The 23,302-nt window shown below is 41.9% G+C and overlaps 1 protein-coding gene across 50 annotated transcripts in view; it reads left to right on the forward strand.

Moving 5' to 3' along the window:
• The window catches only part of Camk2d (calcium/calmodulin-dependent protein kinase II delta), a 263,664-nt gene that overhangs the window by 83,770 nt on the left and 156,592 nt on the right, over positions 1–23,302 (forward strand). For all 50 annotated transcript variants that reach the window (XM_087615924.1, XM_087615914.1, XM_087615915.1 and 47 more), the window contains 1 exon segment: positions 3,040–3,099. Coding sequence is in view for 46 of the 50 variants with exons in the window: in XM_087615825.1 (XP_087471951.1) it covers positions 3,040–3,099 (60 nt within the window). In the remaining 4 variants the exon portion in view is untranslated.

Genomic DNA, 23,302 nt, shown 5'->3' on the forward strand with positions numbered 1-23,302 from the left:
TGATGGGAACTGAGGCTTGGCTCCAGCCATGGTAAGGACTGAGGCCTCCAGCTTAGCAGCCTTTTCAACAACTGAATGGTGCCAATCAAAAACACAAACTTGGAAGCATTTGAGTTCCAAGCCTTGACCAATGTCTTGATCACAAGGTGTTGTTAATTCCAGGGTCAAAAACAAGTGTATGTAGTGTTCTGCTTCGACTCCTGTGATGTTTGACCCACAGCAGTAGAACGCTGGAACATGGGTACAGTACATTGGGCCGCTGTAACAAAGTGCACAGTTACCCCAATTTTACTGCTTCATTCAGTTCTGTAAGTTTGATGTCTACAACCAAGGTGTCAGAGGCATGTTTCTTTTTAAATTATGTAATTAAAAACAAACAAACAAACCATCTTTCCCAGGTACATGCTCCTGGCTTAGCTCCAAGATCAGCTGCCCCCGGCTCCCTCTCTCAACTTGCCCATTCCTCCCACTTAGCTCAGGTCTGATCGAAACCAACTCCCAATCTGGGAAAGCCAGGAGCTGCCATCTGCACTCCACTGGCCCCTCTTGGCTTCTCTCTTTCTTTGCCACCAAGGAAGAAAAACACTAGATAACTTGATTAATTTAGAACTTTTCAGATAGCACAGTTGCTGGGTGCAGAATCTCCTGCCCTAACCTTGCCAGTTCAGCTAGTCTATATCAGCCAGCCTCCCAGTTAAACGTCGTTGGTTCTAATTTCCCCAAGATCTTCTATGACTGCTGCTTTCTTCTTGTCCCAAAGCATGGCCCAGGGACAAAACAAAACAAAACAAAGAAACAAAATCCTTTCTCCCTCCTTACTTTTCTTCTTTCCCCTGGGTCCCGGAAGTCCCACCTTTACACTTTGCCCAAAAATTAGCTTCCACTTCTTTCTTGCCCAAATCAAGAACCAATTAGGGAAGCAGCACCTCCCCCTCCAGAGGCGTGTGTTGCCTGTGACTTCTTTCTGTGACATCTAGACACCAAACTTGTTCTCTCTCCACACTGCTTTTCTTGCATGTGTGTCAATGTCCTGGTTTTTACTTTTTGCATAGACACAAGCCAGACTGGATTAGAGCGCACACTGCTGACCTTGTTTTAATTACCTTTTAAAACATTCTATCTACAACTGTAGTCGCTTTCAAAGGTCTGGGAATGAGGACTTCAGGATATGAAATTTGGAATGCAGCAGCTCTGCCAATAATGGTTGGCATTATAAAAATCACTACGATAAGTGTAGTGGCTCATGCCTGTCATCCTAGTGTTCAGGAGGCTGGGGCAGGAGGATTGCTGGATGTTCATGGTCAGCCAGAAATTCATGGTCATCCTGTTCTACATAGCCACTTCAGGCCAGCCATAGAAACAAAAATTAAAAAAAAAGAGTAAATCTGTAATTATTTTTATCTCTAAGGCTAAAACTATATAAAAGTTATTGTCTGTAGAGGTCTTGTCCTTACTCGTTTTCCTTCCTTTATAAATATGTAATTTAACATATTTCAGCTTTTACATTTCTGGGTGTCACGTGGTTAGCGTCTATTTGCATATCCTTACCTCGCTAATGAAATTATAAACCTTGTAAGCATATGTCTTCCATATGCTTCACATGAAACACTTTCTTGTTTAAGATGTTAATAAGTGCATTTCCAAATTTTGGTGTAATCTTTCTGTTTACTTGTATATTGTTAAGTAGCTAAGAATTAGGACTTGTTCAAGGCTCGAAGGATTTCTAGACATACTGTTTTAGGTAGTGTAGACGTCTCTTTGGCAATCCAGAGACACCCTTTGATGGTGGCCTCTCCATGCAACGCATCCACTTCACGAACACACTGCTTTTCTCCCAGCGCGCATGTGCATGCACATACATGTGTACACACACATTATTTTTTCAAGAACTCCAGGAGAGTGCAACAGAGGTTGACAGATATGAGCTTGTAGTTTTCAAAATATGGATCTGAGGACATCCTGGACTTCTCTCATCGGATGTGTAAGGTCAAGTGTATTTTTCAATAAAGCTAAGACCCTATTTCCCTTTTGGAAACCAGCCAGTAACAGTTGTATGTATGTGTTGTGTCATGAATTCAAAAGAAATAGTCAGGAGCTTTCCTGAGGTTTGAATGTCTCAAGGCAGTGGCTCAACCTGTTTTTGTATTTCTATACTTCATTTGATAGGGGTCGTAAACTTGATTTCCATATTTCATGCTGCACCTGAGCTTAAAACAACAATTAAAGCCCTTATTAATCGTTATTTTAAGAGCCAATTAAGTTATGTCCTGTGTATACATGTAAGGTCTGATGTAAAATGGATTCTCTCTTTTCATCATTATTTCGTTTTCCTGAGAAAATGTAGTGTATTTACATATTTGTACATTTGAAAAATATGCTAAGGCAGAACTGAGGAAGATATGCAGTTTTCTCAATGTTGATACTGTTGGAGGAACAACACTCTCATAGGGATTTGGACTGGCAATGTATAGAGAGCATTTGACCACACGGGAGCCACTTTGCTCCCAGGGGTAAACAACAGTGACCTTGTGAGCACTGGTAACATTTGGATTCCTGCCTCCAGATGCTCATCCTGTACAGGTTTACTCATATCGAGTGATTCCAGGTGTAATGGATATCCAAAATCCTAACACACGAGAAGCTGAGTGAGGCAGGAGGATCATGAGCTTTAAGTCGGCCTGGAGTACCAAGTGAGAATGTGCCTCAAACCTACTAAAACCCCACAAATACTAAGCTAAGTTCAGTGCTTTTTACTTGAGGTTGAGACCTGGGGTGTTGCTGTTCTGTGCTAGCCCTACCATGCCCAACCTTCCACTTTGGAATCCTGCCACATTCTGTAACTCAAACACTAAGCCAATATAAACATATGGACGAGTGCATTGGGTGGCTTTCACCTGAATGCAGCATCACATGATCACTGCTTTTAAAAGGAATCAGAGCACAAGTAACAACAAGAGCTTGTCACCTTTACGCTGCTGATTATGACTTGCTAGTTTTGGCTTTCTTGTAATTTATTTTTATTATTTATTTTTTAAACAGATCATCAGAAACTGGAAAGGGAAGCTAGAATCTGCCGTCTCTTGAAGCACCCCAATATTGGTGAGGAAATATTTTCAGATATCTTAAATGATATATGTTATGTGTACTGTATGAACCTACAGTAAAAATGCTCATTTCAGTAACCAGTATGTTTACAACTGGTAACAAATAGGTTCTAGTCTCTCATCACGCTTGCATTCTATCCAGAAGTTTTCATGTGTACATATTTATTAAGTCATCCTTTTTTTGATACAATTTGTGAAGCAAGAGTGAAAATTTTTAGAAATTTCAAGTAATTATCTTAACCGTTTCCGGTGTGTAGAAATGAATATAGTAATGAAATAAATGTTGCATGCTTCCTGTGGTGCTAAAGATTGACTGCCCGTTAGCCAATGAGCAAGCTGAGTATAATTTAGAAATTAAAATTAGGCGATTTCTGATTGTCTTTTTACTTGCTTCATTGTAACTACACGTTTTGGAGTCTCATATATTAGCTATTGGTTTTCTTCTGGATGCCTCTGAAATAAAGATGATCATCTTTTTGACTAGTTGGAAGAGGAGTTGTAAAAGTGAAAATGAAACAAGCACGCGGTTTTGAAATTTGTAGCTTTAGTTTTTCAAGGAGTAGCAATTTTGTATAGACAGTGTAAAAATATATTTATCATCACGTGAAACTTGAATGAAATTTGAAAGAAAAGAAAAAAATAACCAATGTTTGGTAATGTTGGGAATTGCAGTGTGTGTGTGTGTGTGTGTGTGTGTGTGTGTGTAATTAAGAGTTGTGGGCTGCTGTTGGTCCAGGATGGAGAGAAGAGCTCTGCTTTTATCCACTCCCTTACTCTCACTTCTTACTCCATCCCGCTGAGGGACTGCGATGCACACAGACGGGTGGGGGCCACATTGTTCAGAATGGAGATGAGAAGAAGCTGGTCATGTGGCCTGGTCATGTGACCTGGTCATGTGGCCTGGTCATGTGGCCTGCTGGGGCTAGCAGATGGTTATAGTAAGCAAGAGGTGGAATGGGGCGGAGGAATGAGGGAGGGGAAACAGACAGGCAGACCATAGGAAGAGGGGGAGAACTCCAAGGTGAATTTACCCACTGAATTCCGAGAACACTTGTTTTCTAAGTGGAGGAGATCGCGGTGGGTGATTGAGTTTTTGCTTTACTCAAGTTATGGTCCCTAAATTACCTTATCTGACTCTGTTGTATTTCCTTCTGTGAGAAGCAGGATTTACAAAGGGCACTAGCAGCTAGCACAGGCAGTAGTCAGTAGCCAGCAAACAAGAGATGACTCAAACATTAAAGGGGCATCATGGTGGCACAGGCCTTTAATCCCAGCACTCAGGAGAGTCAGAGGCAAATTTCTCTGCATTCCAAGTCAGCAACACAGTCAGACATGTCTCCAAACAGCAAATGGATGGATGGAAGGATGGATGGATGGATGGATAGATGGGTGAGTGGCTAGAAGGATGGATGGATAGATGGGTGGATGATGGATGGATGGGTGGATGATGGATGGATGGATGGATGGATAGATGGGTGGGTGGATGGGTGGGTGGATGGATGGATGGATGGATGGATGGGTGAGTGGATGGAAGGATTGATGGATGAGTGGATGGATGGATGGACAGATGGACGGATGGAGAGTATGAAAGAGAGCCTGAACCACCTGGAGAGAGCAGCCAGGCAGCCTGGGAGCAGAGCTTCCTGCTGCTGATTCACTGGGTCCCTAGGCTGCACAGGGTCTGGAAGGCCCTGGATTGCCCTGCAGCTCCTAATGTCTTCTGAGATTCTTTACCTCTATTTTACTACTTGCTCCTTTTTACTGACTAATTTATTTTATCATTTAAATCCTCTTATATTTTAAAACTTCAAACACACAGACACTATTTTTAACAGTTGTTCCCCCCGTGAAGATTTTTCATTTTTCACTTCCTCAGGAAATCAGTGCATGGTCTGAACTTCACTCTGTAGGCAGGAAGGCCCAGAACTCATCTGTTGCCTCTCGTATTAGAACTAAAGGCATCACCACCAGAGAGTCAAGTCTTGAGAGCTTATAACAATTAAAAGTATTGTGTTTTTTTCTGTAAAGGGGAACATTTTCAACTGACCTGCAGTGACAATTTATGAAATGACATTTTTTTCCAGTGCTTTTTTTGGAAACCATATTTTTAATTATAAAAGTAATATGTATGCCTGAGAATGATTTTAGAAAAAAGATTATGGTAAGAAACCAGAGGAAGCAGTCTCTAACCTTTGTTTTATATGTTTGAGACGTTTTATAACAAATCTTATGCATGGCTAACTTTGACCATTCTCCTGTGCACATTTTTTTAATCACTTTACCCATTGTGTTAGAATTGTGCCACTCAACACAGTGACTGGAGGCTAGTGAGCTTGGGCTAGCAGTGAACTAGGCTGTCACAAAGGTGAAGAAGGGGTTGTCATTAGCAATGATGTCTTTGCATTTGAGCGTATAAACAATAATGTCATAACGATTCCTTCTCTTCTTGTAATTGATGTAGGGTAATTGGGTATGTGGAGATTGATCAGGTCCTGTTAAAACAAACAAAACAAAAAAGGAGTTAGATGCTAGTTAGAGAGGAAGATAGATTTTACTCAGAACTAGTGCATTATGAGAAAGAACTGAGCTTCATGGCCAATCACATTCTAACATATAGGATGACTGACAGGATTCTGTAGCCACAGACTGTCCGAGGAAGGTCATGTGCAGGGTTCAAGGCAGGGACTGTTTGTAAAAGAAGATTCTAGGGTTGGATTAAGGGAATGTGTTTGTCACTGTGGTAAAACAACGTGGCTTGTAAAATATGACCGTGGAGGTCATGTTTAAATTAGCATGAAAACAAATGGACGATCCTGAGAATGCACAGGAAGAGAGCAGTTCAGGCTGGAGGGAACTTCCCTTTTCAGGAAGAGTGAAGAGCGCTTCCAGACAGGAAAGGAATGACAGAGCAGGACAGGTAGGAAGGTCTCTGGCTCATAGAGCTGCATACATACACTGGGTTAGGGAGCTTGGCTCTCCTTCTAAGTGCAATGGGAGGCCAGTAGAAAGATTTTAGTCTAATTGGCTCTCCTTTCTGTGTGGAACGCACATTATAGCCAAGTGCAGTGCATAGAGGAAGAGATAATAGTGTTTGGGGCATCACAATTTTAGCACCTGAACAACAGGTCGTAGATTATGTTCTATACAATAAGGTTCTTTTGTTCATAGCATTCCTCTGATCATGTAGGATAGGCATTGACTGGACAGGCATAGCAAGGCCCACCTGTAACCCTTGGGAGATTGAGGCAGGAGGGCCAGAAGTTCAAGTCTACTTCAGCTACAAAGTGAGTTTGGTGCCCTTATTAGACACCATCTCAGTGTAATAGCGCAAAATAGGTAAAGTACTGAAAAAAAGAAGAGCTGTTTCGGAAGGATGTTATGCCTGCACGAGTTTGACGTTTCAACAACAGTGCATGAGTTTCTACCTGCTGACAAGTATTGACTTCATGTAGAGATGCTATGCTTTCTACAAAGATGTCTTCCTAGGGCTGCGCTAAGTGCACTTACGATCTGCATAATATTTTTTCTTGCTGAACTATGTAAGCCTTGATGCTTCTTTAAGAATCATCTAAGTCCAACTTAGATTCTGCCAATAGAGACCGGAGGTTTCAGTAGTGAAGTAGCATGTGAACGCCACACCGTTCGATCTTCCAATCGATGCTGGTGTCCTCTCCCGCCTCTGCAGTGTGAGGGTCCCACCCCAAACTGATCCTGCGTTCTCCATCTTCCTGGTCTTTGCAATGTACCGTTCCTCGAGTTCCCATAGGACGATATTACCGCCTTTTTTCTTTATCTTTTTGCTGTTGTAACTGATCACTTTTTTTTACCTGTAAATTCCATTTTCCATTCTACTCTGCCAGCATCTGCAGGGGAGCATTGAGACACTGTGACTGTCACACTGGAATGTTACTGTCATTACTCAATGAATGAATAAATAACCAATCAAGTGACACAGAGAGAGCAAACAGAGTTGCAAATCCTGATTGGTCTGTAAGAAAACGAACAAACAGGATAAAACCTAAAACCCCCAGGAGTCCTTTTCTTTTCCTTTTTTTTTTTTTGGATGATGAGAATTCAGCATCCCAAAGTGTAACACTTTACAGTTTTTCCACATGACTTCCTCATTTATTATTGATTATACTAATAGTCACATTTTATTTACACAGAGGGAATGATTTTTACTACTTAGCTACTGTCTCTAGCATCTTCTGGCAGGAGAAAAGATCACATTATTTAGTATAAACAGCAAAGCGTTCTTGTTTTATGCTTAGCTTTTATTTGATTAAATCTCACTTTTCATCTTGATTATTTGGTGTGAAGGCTAAATTGTTTCCTATAATATATTACTGTCTGAGTAATTGATTATCTTTTTCCAACAAATGTGAAAAACAGACTTTCTCCTCACAAAGAAATGTTTTCCAAACTTCTTTTTATTTGCTCAGTTGCTCTGCCCACCCCAACCTTCCCATCTCCTTCCCTCCCTCCTTCTCCTCTCTTCTTGCTCCTTCCTCCCTAGTTTCTTCTATCCCTCTTTGTTCGCTGCTCCCTCTCTTCCTCCCTCTCTTCTTTGTCTACACAGCCGGTGTCACACCAGTGTTATGCCTTTTATAGTTCTTGACTGAAAGTGAAATTCATCCTTGTTTTTATGCAGTCCATTTACTGCAAAGGCAATCTGAATATAAACGTCATGTATTCAACGACATTCTAAAGTCTTTAAATTGGTAATCTATTCATCTGAATAGGAAGTTACTTGTTTCTTTGTAGATAAAGATTCTTTTCTTTTGTAATTTTGTAAAAAGACAGCTCTATCGAATTACATTAGAAATGGTTGGAGTTAGCCAGGCATGGTAGCCGTTAACTGTAACCCAGCACTTGGGAGGCTGACAAAGGATGATTGTGCATTTGAGGCCAGCCTAGGCTACATAACAAGACATAGCACCACCACCACCACCACCACCACCACCACCACCACCACCACCACCACCAACGCCACCCGCCCCCCAAAAAACCCCAAAACAGAAAACAACAGAGACACTTGATTTATTTGTGAAGTCATCGAGAAAAAATGTCCTATATTACAAAGCAACAATGTGGCTTAGACTCAGTGAGTAGTGACTTCTATCAGTATCCAGTATTTACTGAGTCATTTCTCCCTGCTCTGATGTGTTTATCCTAAAAGTCAAGCTGGAATCCCATCACAGAGAACCAGAAACATGGATAGTCACTTGACCTGAGTGAGAATTCTGTTAAACTGAGATTTGGAAGGAAAATAAATCCAGATGGTTTTGTTTGGAAACCATTTCCATTGAGTTCGGTTGGTTTGGTCCTTTGACAGTCTGACCTCCAGACCTGCCTAGAATCTCAGCCCTACTGCTTGCTGTGGTGACAGGGACATGCCACTATGCCCAGCAGCAGTGTTTTCTCCAGGGCAACCCCCAATACGCACACACATATGCACACATTCACATTTGCTTTGTCTGGCTTTGAATTGCGTATGATTCAACCTCCATGCCCGTTCACCACCGAGGTAAAAGAGCTCCTGACAAGAGCCTGGGAACTAGTAGTACAACTTATTCATATTAATATTATCATGCCCCTGCCCACCAACTCTTTCTGTATTATTGACAGCTAATAGAGACTTACCCATCACAAGCCGTAGCATTAAGATTCGAAAATGGCCTTAATGGCAATAAATAGTGTGGTGGTAGAATTCCAATGAGCTTGGTCACTAGAATTAGTAAAATGGTGTTACTGGGAACTGGTCTAAGAGGAATCTGTTTGTATGTTCATAATTCTTGCAGGAAACACATGTAATTTATCGCCTCCCCAGTCCCATCCCCCATTTATTGACAGGAATAGGAAGGAAAGCCCACAGAGATTGCTGTCTAACATATCATGGGTGTCGGGTTGGAATCCACACCTCTACTCTGGCATCACAACGCAGTTTTCCCACACTCTGTGTTGCAGCCTGAGTCAGTCACCCCATCTTCAAGATGTACAGAAAAGAACCTTAAGATTTTATGAACATTCTTAGACCAGTTCTCTTTCCTAGAGAAATTACTAGTTTGGGTCTTTATCTTCAGACCCTTTCACCAGAGGGGAAGCATTAGCATTGGATAATTTAAAAACGAACGATGACACAGATTCTATAGAACCAAGTACGTTTCCGTGACAAGGATTAGTATTTTGGTGACAAATTTGCCCTGTCATTTAGGTGACCACACTTGACCTGCAAAATATTCTGTATTTTACATGTTATGAGAGACAGTCTTTTGTTTTCTCCTCTTTGATGAGGAAAACTGGACCAAATACTGATCAGAAAGAAGTAAACACTAAGAAAAGAGTAAATAATAGCAACTGATGCGATATTATATAATATTTATTTACAAAACTAATTACAAAACACTGTGGTTTTACATTGTGAGGGAGAAGTCAGGATGGAGTTGCTGTGTGACCCTGAATAGTATGTCACAGCTGTTGACATCACGTACCACGCTAGCACATGAGCATCTTTAAACTACCCAAAGGACTCAGAAGAATAGCGATTAATTAATTTAAAGGTATTTTAAAATTTTAAATCCTTTTACAAAGTCTTGCCATGTGCCCAGACTGCCTAGAACTGTTTGCGAAGCTCATGTTGTCTTGGGCCACCCATCTTCTGAGTGCTTGGATTACAGGTGTGTGCCACCATGGCCCCGCCCATCTTAGAGTGTTGGGATGATTTCTGAAAATGCACTTTAGCATATGACAATAGCACTTGTTTTTGGACATTTTTCTAGATGTCGTTTATTATGGTAGAAAAGTTGCTGTACAGTATCTCTATACATTTATTACTAGTACATTTAAATATGGGCTTTTATTTTCTTAGAAATAGTTTGTAGGTAAACACTTTTTCCTCTGAATTTGATTCATAGAGCATCGTGGAACAAAATCAGATTCAAGTTGAATTAGCTTACAATGAACTGATAAGTCTTAATATTTTACATAAAGTTACATTTAGCACTTAGCTTAAAGACCAAAGGCCAGCACTGAAGGAAATAGAAATATTCAGAGAAATGACTTCAGTTCCTCTCTTGACGCATTCTTTCATCTGTTTCGCTTAAGCAGTAATTTAAATTTATTTCCCATGAATAGACAAAAAAAATTATTTGGTAAGAGTTTGCTTATACTAATCACATTTAAGAACTTCTATAATTCATTTTTCCAACTTTAGACTTTTAGGAATGAACTATATATTTTAAAAATAATGAATAGATATCTGGGAAACCTGGGAAGTTGGAAGGTTCCTAAGCATATCATTTTGAAGTGTTTGTATTTCATCTATGATTCTGCGAAAGCCAACGGACCATTTGTTGTTGTTTTCACGGTTATCTTTCCATTCTATAAGTATTGCTTTGTAAGCACATCCATAATTACTATCTTTGCCGAATCAGTGTTTTGCTTATTTACATGCATTTGTGTTTTATAAAAAAAAACCCAACAGCCCAATTTTTATCATATCTATTTTTCTGTGCCTTGGACTTTGTGAAGCAACATTGTATTTTGATTAGTTCTGAATATGTTTTTAAATGCTCCTAAAAAATACAATTTATCCTACTCATTATTTTGTTTATAATTTATTAGATTCCATTAAATGAGTTTTACATACACATTTGATTTTGGAATTAGAGAAAAGTATGTTTGCATGAGTAATGGTAAAAATGCAGCAAAAGGTGAATGAATAAAACTACATTAACAGTTTAGAAGTTTGTCAACTGTTTCAGTGAACAGGGTAGGTTTGACTAAGTTCAGTAGCCAAGTCACTAACTTAGAGTTAAAGAGTTGAAAGACCATGCAGATGACCAAGGCATGGTCCTTGATCCCAAGCAGAGAGCCCATAGTTACTTATGCAGCCACAGTAGAGTATAGTTACATTGTATAATGAAGCTATTAACTAGGTGCCACTGAGGCAGGAAATACAGACTAAGAATATTAAAATTACAAGCTCTGAAAGTCCTTATCCTTCCTGAAGACAGAGAACTGAAACTATTGTCCTCTAGGCTATGGAGATTGACTGGAAGTAATAGTGGAGAATTTCAGCCTCCAAAGGGAAGGGATTTGATCTTTAATCTCTAGGCATTAGAGAATTTACTAAAGATTTAGAGAGTATCAATTTCTCAGAAAAATGCATTGGTAGTAAAAGGCAAAGGTGCTTGGGATCAGGGGAAAATGGTGTAGAAAGAGCATTTGAAAAGCCTTTGGAGTTTATTCTAGATGTGGGGACATGTTGGGTCCCGAATCATAGCATAACAGCAAGGATGACAAAGGCAAAATTAGCAGAGATGCTGCTCTATCGTTATAGGGTAACTTCAGGAGGGCCTGGGCAATAGTTACACTGTGACAAATGGGAAGGGAGATTTCCCTGTAGTTTCTAATTGGGGAAGTTAGAGAGCTGCTCAGCCCTCCATCTGTCTAGTAGAGAACAAAGGAGAGAAACAAAGTTGCGAGGTAGAAGAAAGTTTGGTAAGTGAAGAATTGAATTTTTATTCCCTTTTTAGTGGACCATAGAAACACACACACACACACACACACACACACACACACACACACACACACACACACACACACGCCTGTTCAAACTTCTGATCTGTGACCTCTCGGCATTATCTGTGAGCTTTCGCCTTTTGTACTCTCCTCTTCAGAATAGAAGTGGGTGGAGACAGGTATGATTGTCCCTCCTGGGCCAAGACTGTAAGCGAGATTCTCAGTAGAGATAACGCATGCAGAAACAGAACTTTCCAGTTGTGGCTTAGTGTATTCTAACCTATTCCACGCCTTTGCTATTGTCCATCCCGAATCGGCTCAGCTGTTTAAATTTGTGTGTGCATTTGCGTTTTACTTCTATGATGTAAAAGTGCAGGGAAATGTAGGGTATGAATATGTTCTGAGCCCATTACATACAGCAGATAGTGAACGTGGGCGAGCCTACCACCATTATAGTCTAATTAGGTTATAGGAAGGACTGTGGACAGACGGGAGAACTGGTTAACAAACAGTTTTATAAAGAGCAGTAACAATTCGATTCTTAGATTTTTTTTTCCATTCTGGATATGCTTAAAGTCAACTTTATATATAAAATAGCTAGTTTAATTTTTTAGATAAATTTGTTTTTCAGCCTTCAGGGACTTTGGCCCCTCTACTCTCTCCTTTTTCTCTGAAACATTTGACAAACCAGGGAAGTAATTTTTTAGTATAACGACTGGGAGTACCCTGATGGCATCTTTGGGGCACGCTGTGGGGCATCCTTCACTGCAAAGGGCAGTGTATCATGATCGTGATCATTAACTACGAGGTCCAAGGCTGTGAGACCTGGACTTCAAAAGGCTTGAAACCATAAGAGCAGAGCAACACGTAGCCAGTCTTATTCACCCATACTCACTCGTCTTCCTTACATGCACGAAGAATCAGTCAGTAAAGCACCTTCAGTAAAAGGCACACCCTGTGAGGAGAGTGAACTAGTTTGTAGTTTACATGCACAGCATAGAAACTGCCAGGGAAGCAGACGCAGTCCAGTGTTGCAAAACACTTTTATTCTACAACCATAAACCTAATTCCGACCATCACACACCAAATGGTAGCAACGCTTATTTAAATAAAGTTAAAACAGTTCAAACATTGACCCAATTTTAACATGCCTTCTCGATTAATCTGCGCCAGTGCCATGTTGCTGTGATATGTAACCCAGCAGAGACGCTACCACAGGAAAGAAGAAAAACAAGACGATAATGCCAACCTCTATGGTGATTTATATAAATATCACTTTTTCTGAGACAGCACATAGGCCGGGTGTTTGAACGCAGATGTTTGCTTTTCTTTTGGTGAGATTTTATTTTCTTAGGAGCGACGTGACAGTGTTCAGTTTAATTTAAAAATTGGCCGTGGCTTCTGAAAGTTTAACTGCTTCCTCTCTTTGCTCAGAAATGTACCTGTGGCTTTTGACCGCACTCAGGACAGCCAGAGACCAGGGAGGCCAGCCCGGTGAATTGCTGCCCTTTCTCCTTACCCTTCCGGTCCTCCCATCTTCTGGTTCTCCTCTGGAATTCTTCTCCAGTCACTGGGAGAACTTGTGTTTCTTTAGCTTTAACTGAGTGGGGCAGCGAGGCAGTGCCCATCACTCTTCCTATGCACGCTGCAGGCCTCTGCTAAACCCACCCTGATGGGGAAGAATGACGGCTGCACCCACTAGTTCAACTCGAAGTGGCACCTTGCCTCCTAGCCTAGCAGAGCATCCCTCACTAAATTCCTTGCTTTTTCTGTGTTGTACGTACCATGATATTATACAGTTATTTCTTGACTGCCTCCCTCCCCGTAGCATGTAAACCTCAGGATTCGCCCTTAGACTGACATTTGAAACAGCCCCTGTGTAGAGTCATGACATAGGCCTATTTATTTTTCTTAAGCTCAAGTTTAGATACTCAGAAAGGTAAGAAAAGCCCTATTATTACAATTCAGAAAGCCACTTAAACTTTGACTAATGACATGGCCTGTTTTATGCAATCACAAGAAAGCCTTCTGGTTCTCTTCTGGCTAAACGGAATGCCAGGGGCCTAAGGCCGAGCCACACCTCATGGAAGATTGCAGCCCATGAAGAAAGGTGTGGACTCTCTCTGGTCCGGCCGTGGAGAGGTTTGGGGGGCAGGGCAGCATACCTCCTTATACTCCCTTATACCTACCCTTCATAAGCAGCCTCTCAACATATACCCATATATTCCAAGGTGCTGGCTTCTAGATCCTGTACGTTTTGTGCTTCTTGCTGTTTCCCACACTCTAGAGTGAGCTTCGAGTCCTCTTGTCAGGAGAGTAAATGTTCTCTTTTATCTGATGGGCTACTCCAGCTGCTGGCTGCTTCCTCATCCTCCAGGGGAGTGATTAAATGATACATCAGAAAGCATAACCATGAATTAAAGTTATGATTTGTTTTTTTCTTTTTCCCTCCCCAGACTGTCCTTGAACTCAGGCCTCCAGACCGTTAGGATTATAGACCATGCCACCATGCTTGGATGAACATTTCTTAAACACTTAGCACTTAATAGACTGACATGTTATTTAAAGCCAAAACCTGCTCTCCAGATGAAATCGCCAAACCAGTCACTGAGGAAAGAGGATTGGCTACCTCGCACTGCTGTTATCACTGGCTTGCCCTGGCGCCTCGTGTGATTCCTTTCAAGGACTTAGGAGTCTGCTGGGAAGGGGATCATTAAGTTTTCCCAGGAAGCACACATATAATAAATAGTCAGGCCTTGGGTGGCTGGGCTTTCTTTCCACTTTCACTTTCTTGATGGTCATTGCTCAAAAGCAATCACACCATTTCCTGAAGGAAGGCAAGAGCGATGGCATTTTAGCAGAATTATTGATAGTCACTGAAAGCTGAATTTAATTTCTATATGTCATAAAACATTATTCGTCAGGGGTTCGAAGAGATGGCGCCGCAGTGAGGAAGCCTTACCGTTCTTGCAGAGAACCTGAGTTGAGTTCACAAGAAGCGGGACACACAATGACCTGTAGAACTAAGACCCTCTTCTGGCTCCATGGGCACTTACATGCATGTGGAACATATAAACTTTAGAAGCCATATACACATATTTATAAAAAGAAATAAATCCTTAGAAATATGATTTTTGATTAATTTCATGCAATTGAAAAAGGCAAGACTATTGTCAGGTCTCATTATGGGCTCCACAAACAGGTAGTGGAGTGAGTTTGGCTAATCTGTGCTTGAGAGTCTAGAAGACAATTCTGCATGGGTTACTGGGATCTGGGCTCTGAACTGAATTCTGGAGTCTCTCTCGACTCAGGGAAACAGCTCTGTAACTGCTGGCCACCTCACATATTCTGAGAATCTAAACTAATGACTCCGTGGATAATCTCTCTGGATTTATAATTTGAGATTCTTCTTACTCTGGAAGACAGGTCCAGTTTGTACATTAGTTCTGCTCCAGATTCTATGTCTCAAATGCCCTGAAAGGCTTTTCCTCAATTGCTCAGTTTTATTTGAGTCTCCTGGTTGGTTTTCCCTCACCTGTGCTCCCAGTTACCTGCACGCTAGACTTTCTGTCCCAGGATTCCTGTGGATGTCTGTCTCCCATCTCATAATGCCCCAGTTACCGCCTCCGGGTCACCGGCTTTGGAGTTTGATTTATAACCTAAGCCAAACTACTCCAGGCTTTCCTTGGTTTTTGTTGTAGTTCCTTGTAAGACAGCATCTCACTTCTCACTATGTGGCTCTACCTGCCCTACAACCTGCTGTGTGGACCAGGGTTTGGAACTTATAGGGATCAGTTACATCGTCCACGTGTGGGGACTAAATGCTTATGCCACCATGCCCAGTCTTCTGTTCTTGGTTCACATAATCGGGCTATTCGTTTCAGATGATCGTCAAGTTTATACAGACGTGGTGTCACTAGAATAATCTTGACTCTGCTTCCTTCTCGTATTTTAAGCTTCTGGCCTGCATCTTTCTAAGGCCAACTTCGTCATCCTTTGAAAGATTCACTTCCATCTCAGCCTAGAAACTGGGGAGACACATTTGCTTATTTATGTATTTTCCCTGATTGTGTTGATGATGTCTTGTTTTCTTTTTGGCTCTATCCTTTCCCACCTTTGCCCAAATCCCTTGAGTTCTCCAGTTGTCCCTCTAGTGGAACTGTTTTAGAGTGGCCCTCACTGAGAGATTTCCTCCTTATGTAATAGAAACCCATTCTGACAGCAGTGGATATAAGCCACAGTGAAATACCCTGGCATCATAAAAGCTTTTTCTAGTAGAGAAGAAAATATATCCATCTTCATTTGCAAATTTCTTATGAGGCAATTCCTATTATCCTTTGAACCTTCTTTTTTTTATTATTTATGAAGCTGACTTTAATCAGTTTAAAAACTCATTGCAGTTTAATCACGATGTTTAGTATAATGGCAGAGAGAAGGAGTACACAGCCAGAAGGATAGAAAGATAGAAATGCAGAAAGACAGACAGCTCTGAGCATGCCTGCCCTTACCCGGTATACACATTACCCTAAGGAAGGAAATAGTCACATCACACCAAGGCCTGATCCAGACCCAGCAGGCCATCAAGACAGTCAGTGGCAGGAGAGGCTGCTGGGGTCACTGGAAAGCATGAGAGCCTCTAAGTCGCATGCTCGCTCTGGCTTAGGCACGGATAGGAACAGTGGGAGCCTCCAGAAAGGGAACGGTTTGCTTTGTGCAGACAGTGCTGCAGAGGTCCCTGGCTTCACAGGCTGTCACCACTCCGGTCCCTTTCCTACTGCTAGTGATTGATACTGCTGTCTCGGCTCAGGCTGGAAGTGGACTTCTGAGGCTCTGGGCAATTTATTCTATGCACTGTCGGGCTGGGCTCCTGGGCATCCATGCACGACTGCACAAACAGCTCTGTGGACGGCCTGGTTCCATGACAGATCCTCTGACCCTGTTCTTTTGTCCTCTGCCCTTATTGGACTTTTTCTGCCTTGTTTGTCTCATCCTCCAGGACAGATTTCCTCTCTTCCTGTTGAAATGTCACATATCTCACTACTAATTGGGATGAATATAAACGGAAGAGACGTGGTACAACTGATCTTCCATAATGTTTCCTAGTTTTTTTTCCTGGATTTCCATAGTTCTTTGATTGCTTAACTCCTCGTCCTTGGGTTGTACAGCATCCAGAGGCCAACCCCCCATTTCTCTAAAAGAAATCTGTCTTAGGTTATTTATAATTTTGTTGAGGTGTTTTTGTTTCCTTGTTCTTAATTTTAAAGTGTAGTGTATCACTTTTATTTCATAGCCCAAGTCTAGGGTTTATTTTGCAAACCAAAAACTTTAGCAGTCACTTAGAGTAGTTAATGGTTTATCACAGTGAGGATTATGTAATGATTTTAATAAGTGGCAACAGCTTTATCGATTTTATTTAATTCAGTATTCTAATTATTAGATATTTTGATAGTAGTTTATTTTTATAGATAACCTTGTCATAATTACGCAGAATGTCACACTTCCAGTTCTTTATTCTGTTTGGAAGAAGAAAGCTTGAGGAATGACACGTAGATTTTTAGACAGTAATAACCTGAAATTTACTGATTCTGAACATTTGGTATAATTATCTTACTAACTTCCAGACTACTCATTACGTCTCAGGAGACTGAATCTCCATTTTTTTTTTAACTTTTGTTTTAAAACTCAGTTCACTGTTGGTAACTGATCTCTTGTGCCTATATAAATCGGTACTTTGTGAGTCTCAGGGACGTTAATTAAATTTGGTTGAGCTTGCTTAGTTTACAGAGGGTGGAACCAAGATTCAAATACATTTGTTTGATTCCGAAGTTCACATTTCGGTCTGACAAACCTTCCTTGGTTTGCTTCCTCATCTGCACAAAGCCCCTTGGCCCTCTGTGACAGCGTTCATTTGCATAAAATACTAAAATATGGTGCCAGCCATGTCAGGAGCTGCAGTCCTGTGAAGGAAGCTAGGGCTGTTCAAGGGAGCCGTAAGGAAGTGCCTACCCTAGGTTTATGGAGAAGAGAGGGTTGAGCCAGCTGGGAAATATTTTCTAGAGGCTTGACTATCACTAAGGATGAGAAAAAGCAACAGTATCTCCCCTAAATCAAAACTATGCCTGTGGCCATTACCAGAGAATGATCATGTTTGCATTAAACAGATTGCTGACCAGTTTTTGAACAGGACTTTCTGGTCCTGTAGCCTATCACAGCCTTTCCTGTCTAAAATGTCTGTGTTCAGCTCAGGCCCCCACTCTGCTGTTGGTGAGTGAAAAGCTCTGGGTGACTCCCTCTCCTCCTGGCTACCCAGTCCACTGGGGCCTTCTTGGTTCTAGTCTTCCTCAGTCCCTCTAGATTTGATAAGTGAGTTACCTCCTCAGGCTTTGGTATGATACTAGGGGTTTTAGGCTTACACCTTTGTCTTCTTGTTCCTAGTCTCTGTCATGGATTCTCCTTCCTCTGTGTCCAAGAGCTTCTCATGAATGTCCTGGCTTTCCTTACTCCACCCTTCATTTTGACATTTTCCTCTAAGTAGGTTCCTTGTTGCCTACTAGAATTTTCATATGGATTTGTATTGATACCTTCTTAATTATATTTATACTGGAAATGGTAGGGGTTTGCACCCCTACCAGACCTGCTCCTGGGCTTCTGTCAGCCTGTGAAGTTCCTGTCTTTCCTTAGATATTTACCTAGACTGCAGAATCCTTGTGTCCTTCTGCTCACCTCTTTTTCCTTGATGATTTAGATAACCAAATTGCTCTGGCTCTAACTTCCTCAAGTTATAAATGGTCTCTTCTCCTCGGTACACACTCCACAGTCCTGCTGCACTAAGCCTTTTTTAGAATTCCCCTTGGCTAGTGAGTGAGGAATTCTCAACTGCAAATTCAGTACCACTTTCCTTCCTAATACCTTTTCTTAGCCCTGAGGTCCTTAGTTCCTCAAGCTAAAATCCTGACATTGGAAATTCTAACACTTTAAGTTTCTAAAATTGTTCTCTATGTTTTCAAAACACATACACTCATCTTCAGACCATTCGATTTCTTATTTTCTCGGTATTTCTCGAGTTTTTTTCCCCGCTTGTACTTTTAGGGTAGCTAATACACTTTCCCCCTCTTCTCCTTCTGTCTAATTAACTTATATTCATTCATTCTTTCTCTCCCCCTCCCTCTCCCAATCCAGGCACTTGACCCTGGTTTTAGAGCCTTTGGGGCATGCTATTCCCATGGGATACACTGCATCCCACAGCCTATGGCCTCCTTTCTCTTTCAGCCTCCTCTCTGATGTCAGCCCCAGTCTTTCGTGGCATTCCTAATCCGGTGGGTTGTTCAGAGCTGAGAAGGAGCTTCCTTTCCTTATTTGTCCAGAGGCCTTGTGTGGGTCAGGGATGGCTTAGGTACCATGTTATCTTCTGTTCACACATGAGATTGCCCTAGAATTTAGCTCCTTGACCCGAGGGATTTTATTCAAGCTTTATCTTTAGAAACAGACTATCACACAAGTTGCTCTTAAAACTGTGGTATAAAAAAATATTCTTACCAATCATCTGAATCCCTAAGTATAGCTTCAAATTTTATATTTTGTGTTTTCATTTTTTTTTCCCTCAGTGTCACTAAGAAGTCTGGGGACAGCGAAGAAAATAGATTAAGTGTCACCTTTTAAGTCACTCGGGAAGCTCTGCCAACATTTCCCCAACATCTTACCCATAACACAGCTTTGCATCCTTGGAATCTCTCTGTATTTATCTAAGTTTTATTTTTCTAGTGAATGCGGCTAGTAAAGGAACGAATTTGGAGGATATTTGGGTAGTACTTTCTTTAGAGTTTCCTGTAAAAATCAGCATAGGAACAAAGCCTTAAGGGGTATAAGGGCCATAGCTTCTTGCCAAGCTGGAGAAATTCTTTTACTCTTTCCTAAACCTCACTTTGCAAATCCTCCCTTTGTCATGAACTAGCCATTGGGTCCTGCCTCTAATTCAAAGCTGTTGTTTTGAAAGTGCTGTTGGCAGAAAGAAGAGCACATCCTGTATCTTGTAAATACCCAACCTTCTCTTTTGGAAGTTACCCTCTGTGAGAGTCACACCTCAGAAAAGACAACACAGGGCTTCCTGCCTGGTTCTCTTTATTCACTTGTTCCCCTTGTCCTAGAACCCCTAACTCATACCCCTCTCACACACTGTGGTTCTCTCACAACTTCCCCCACCACCCTTCCAACCCCTGGTGGCAGCCTGTGACTTTTGTTGCTCTAAGCAGAACTTTTTCTGGTTCTCCTCAAGATCCATCTTTTCCAGGCATCCCTTTTCTCAAGTGAACTTGTGTTTTCATATCACTTAGACCAATGTTCATAATCACGGCGCGTTGTTTACAGTCTGAGGACTTGGAAATTTGGCCTTATCTACTGAGGCAGACACGGGTGCTGCACATAAGGGGTTCCACAGAAGGGAGTGCACACAACAGTTCTTCTGCTGACTTAAAAGGAGAAGTGGAGGGAGGGGAGGGGAGGGGAGGGGATGGGAAGGGAAGGAGAAAAGAGGAGAGGATCAATGCTAGACGGGTGGTAGGGAAGGGAGGGCAGAGGGTCCTCTGTGTGTGATATAGTGGACAAGGACAGGACTATTAATCCTTTTGTTTTTGCTCCACTAACCAGTTCTGAGGGCTTGAATTCTGTGTCGAGATTTGCATATTTATCACAGCTTCCAAAGCATCGGGCTCTGGTTTGCCTAGGTAGCCTGTCATAGCCCACTCAGTAAGGGCTTAGGAACCAACCGACCTAGAGACCAAAACCAAGCTCTCTTTTTTATGGTTTTATAATTTTTGTGAAAGGGGATTCAGGTGGTTTCTTCCTTCGTGAGTATTTGGTTGGCAGCCCAGTCCATGCCATGGTAAATCTCAAGATGACGGATTTCAGTCTCCGGAAGGGCTGGATTGTTGTGTGCTGCCTGCTGGAGTTGTTGGTTCTGTGCCCAAACTGAAACAAAAGAATGCATTTAAGCTTCCCTCAGTGAGGACTTGTGAAACCAAACACAAATGAAACCACGGGAAGAGAGATAAGGGCCTGCAAGTTTATCAAACTAGCTAATGGTACTTTAAATAACTCCCCTGTGGTCTCTTGCGCCTGCCCTCCCCTTCTCCCCGCAACTGGCCTTGTTATCTTTTTTATTTTATTTTTTAAGACAGGGTCTCTCTGTGTAGTCCAGGTCAACCTCTTAATCACAAAGATCCATCTGCCTAGGCCTCCCAAGTGCTGAGAAGAAAGGTGCTCATCCTGTTGCTTGATGCTTGATATATTATCTTGTTGTTGCTTCTGGTATTTTGTAAAATGAAGTATTAGGGCATGCTCTATTTTGGATATAGACCTATTTACCGAAATATAGAGAGAGCATGGTGGATTTAAAGCTTGAGTCAAAAGCAACCTCATTCTTTAATCCACTCATCAACCAGTTTTTAAAACTCTGTCTTCCAGACACCTTCACCGCAATAGTGAACAAAAGGGCAAATTAACACATGAGGAAGCCAGCCCTTGGTTCTGTTGCTATTATGAGCTATATTCTAAGAAGGAGTGGACGAAGCTTTGCAAGTCTTGAAGGACAGGCAATATGGAGCCCGGAGGACCTGGATGAGGGTAGACACACCCCGGCCAGACGGCACTATGTGGAGCAAAGAGACCAGAAGTCTTAGTAATGTTACCAGAAAGGGAAAAGGAGCGCTACACTCTGTAAGAGGACCTTTCCTTCTTTAGGAGATAGCATTCAGAGTAAATATTGGCTTGACCCTGCACATAGGTTGAAGACCTGTCTCTGATGTGAAGGTATTTGGGGCTGAGACCTATGGGTCTTAGGAGGGTGATTGAATGATGTGTCGGTAGGGTGGACTATTCTGATGATGAAAGAACTTAGTGAGAAGAGACCAGAGTGCCTTTTCTTTGGTCTGAGGTTACAAGAACCAGCAGCAGCCTTCCAGAAAGGACGCCTTTCCTTTAAGACCTGGACTTCTGAGCTTCAGGCACTGAGGACTAAGTGTGTGCTGTTTAAACCACCCAGGCTCTTTTCTCCAGCAGCCAAAACTGATTTATACAGCTGGGGAGGCTTTGGATAGCGTGAGGGGAGAAGGGAGCTGCTCTGGTTTCTTGGTTGAGCTTCCTTTGACTGAGAAGGGCCAAAGCAGAGGCTGGAAAACTCCTCAGAAGGCAGCTGCTGTAATCAGCGAGTCAGGCTGAAGCAGCAGCAGTGGAGATGGCCCTGGCCTCAGACGCAGGGTGTGTTTTGAAGGTAGAGGTGAATACACGGGTACAGTGACCAGGACTTGTCCCGGGGAAGTCAGGGAGAAGGTCTGGGAAACTAGACGAGTGGACTTTCCCCAGGGCACGTGGTGAAGGGCAGAGAAGAGGATGAGCTGCTGGTCCATTAATCTCTAAACATTGTCAGATCTCCAGGTTGAGACACCAGAGATACTGGATACGAGGATGAGGTTCAGGGGAGGGCAGAGCTGGAAATGTGGAAGCAGACGTTGAAAATGTGCAAAGAGAAGTGCTATTTAAAATATTGAACTAATGGTGCGCTCTGAGTGTGAATCAAACAGGGCAAATGCCAGAGGCACGGCAGGACAGGTCTCTGTAGGCATGGTGCTGGTCCCGCACGCTGGCGTTGGCTGCGAATTCTGTTCTTACCTTGGCTACTCTCAGTGCTTACAGGGAGATTACAAATATAGGGTCGAAACCAAAAATTTGAGTTCCTCACTAAATCCAAAGGCATTTGACTTTTCTCCACTTTCTGATTATACACTGTTTTTTTTTTTTTTTTTTTTTTTTTTTAGGAAGAGTTTAAATATGGCGTATTATCATAATTTTGAAGCCAAGGCCCATTTTGAAATTGCTGACTTTCAAGTACTTCATCACTTTGAGTCCTGGCCCTTCCATTTTCTACCCGGTTTTACAGAAATGAGATTTTTTTTTCCTTCCCTAGCTCTGAAAACCATGTCTGTACAGCCACTCTACGTCACTTTGTCAGGATTCCTAACATACGTGAAGGATTTACCAAGGCGCCTACCATCTATGAATAACCTCCTACCTCAATCATGTGCTTTTAGAGTTTCAACTGTTATTCAACTTGCATTTTAATAGTAAATATTCCAGTTATCTTAACAGTGTTGATGCCGATGCCAGAGCTGAGGTTATGTTTCAGTGGCTCTGTGGTAAAGCACTTGCCCAGCGTACATGAGGTCCTGGGTTCATCCTAGCAGTACAGAAATTAAAACAAATAACAAGACAAACAAAAAACCCCAAAGTTTGTCTTACACCAACCAACATCATCTATGTTGGATTCAGATTCCAGTTGATGTGTGTTCAGACAGAAATGTTTAGGCTTAAACTTACATTTCTTAAAAGTCATATGGATTAATCCAGCACAAAGTGTTTTCTCCTGCCATGTGGCATATCGGTTATATGATTTTATCATTTGTTCATAACACTTTCTCCAGCGGATTGCCACCTCTCCCTTCTTTTGACGTGCTCCTACAAAGCGAAGACTCCATCTCTTCCTTCTGATTTTCTAAAACACAGAATTTGTGCTCTTGTGTAAGGGTGATTGCAAGAGAATAAATAACTACTAAGTAAAAATTATAAGCAAATGTGTATACTGGGGCAAGGAGAGCCTTGGCCTCCCAGGCTTCGGAAGACCTGGC

Source organism: Rattus norvegicus, chromosome 2 (assembly GCF_021556685.1).
Source record: "Rattus norvegicus strain SHRSP/BbbUtx chromosome 2, alternate assembly SHRSP_T2T, whole genome shotgun sequence".
Classification (NCBI taxonomy): Eukaryota; Metazoa; Chordata; class Mammalia; order Rodentia; family Muridae; genus Rattus; species Rattus norvegicus.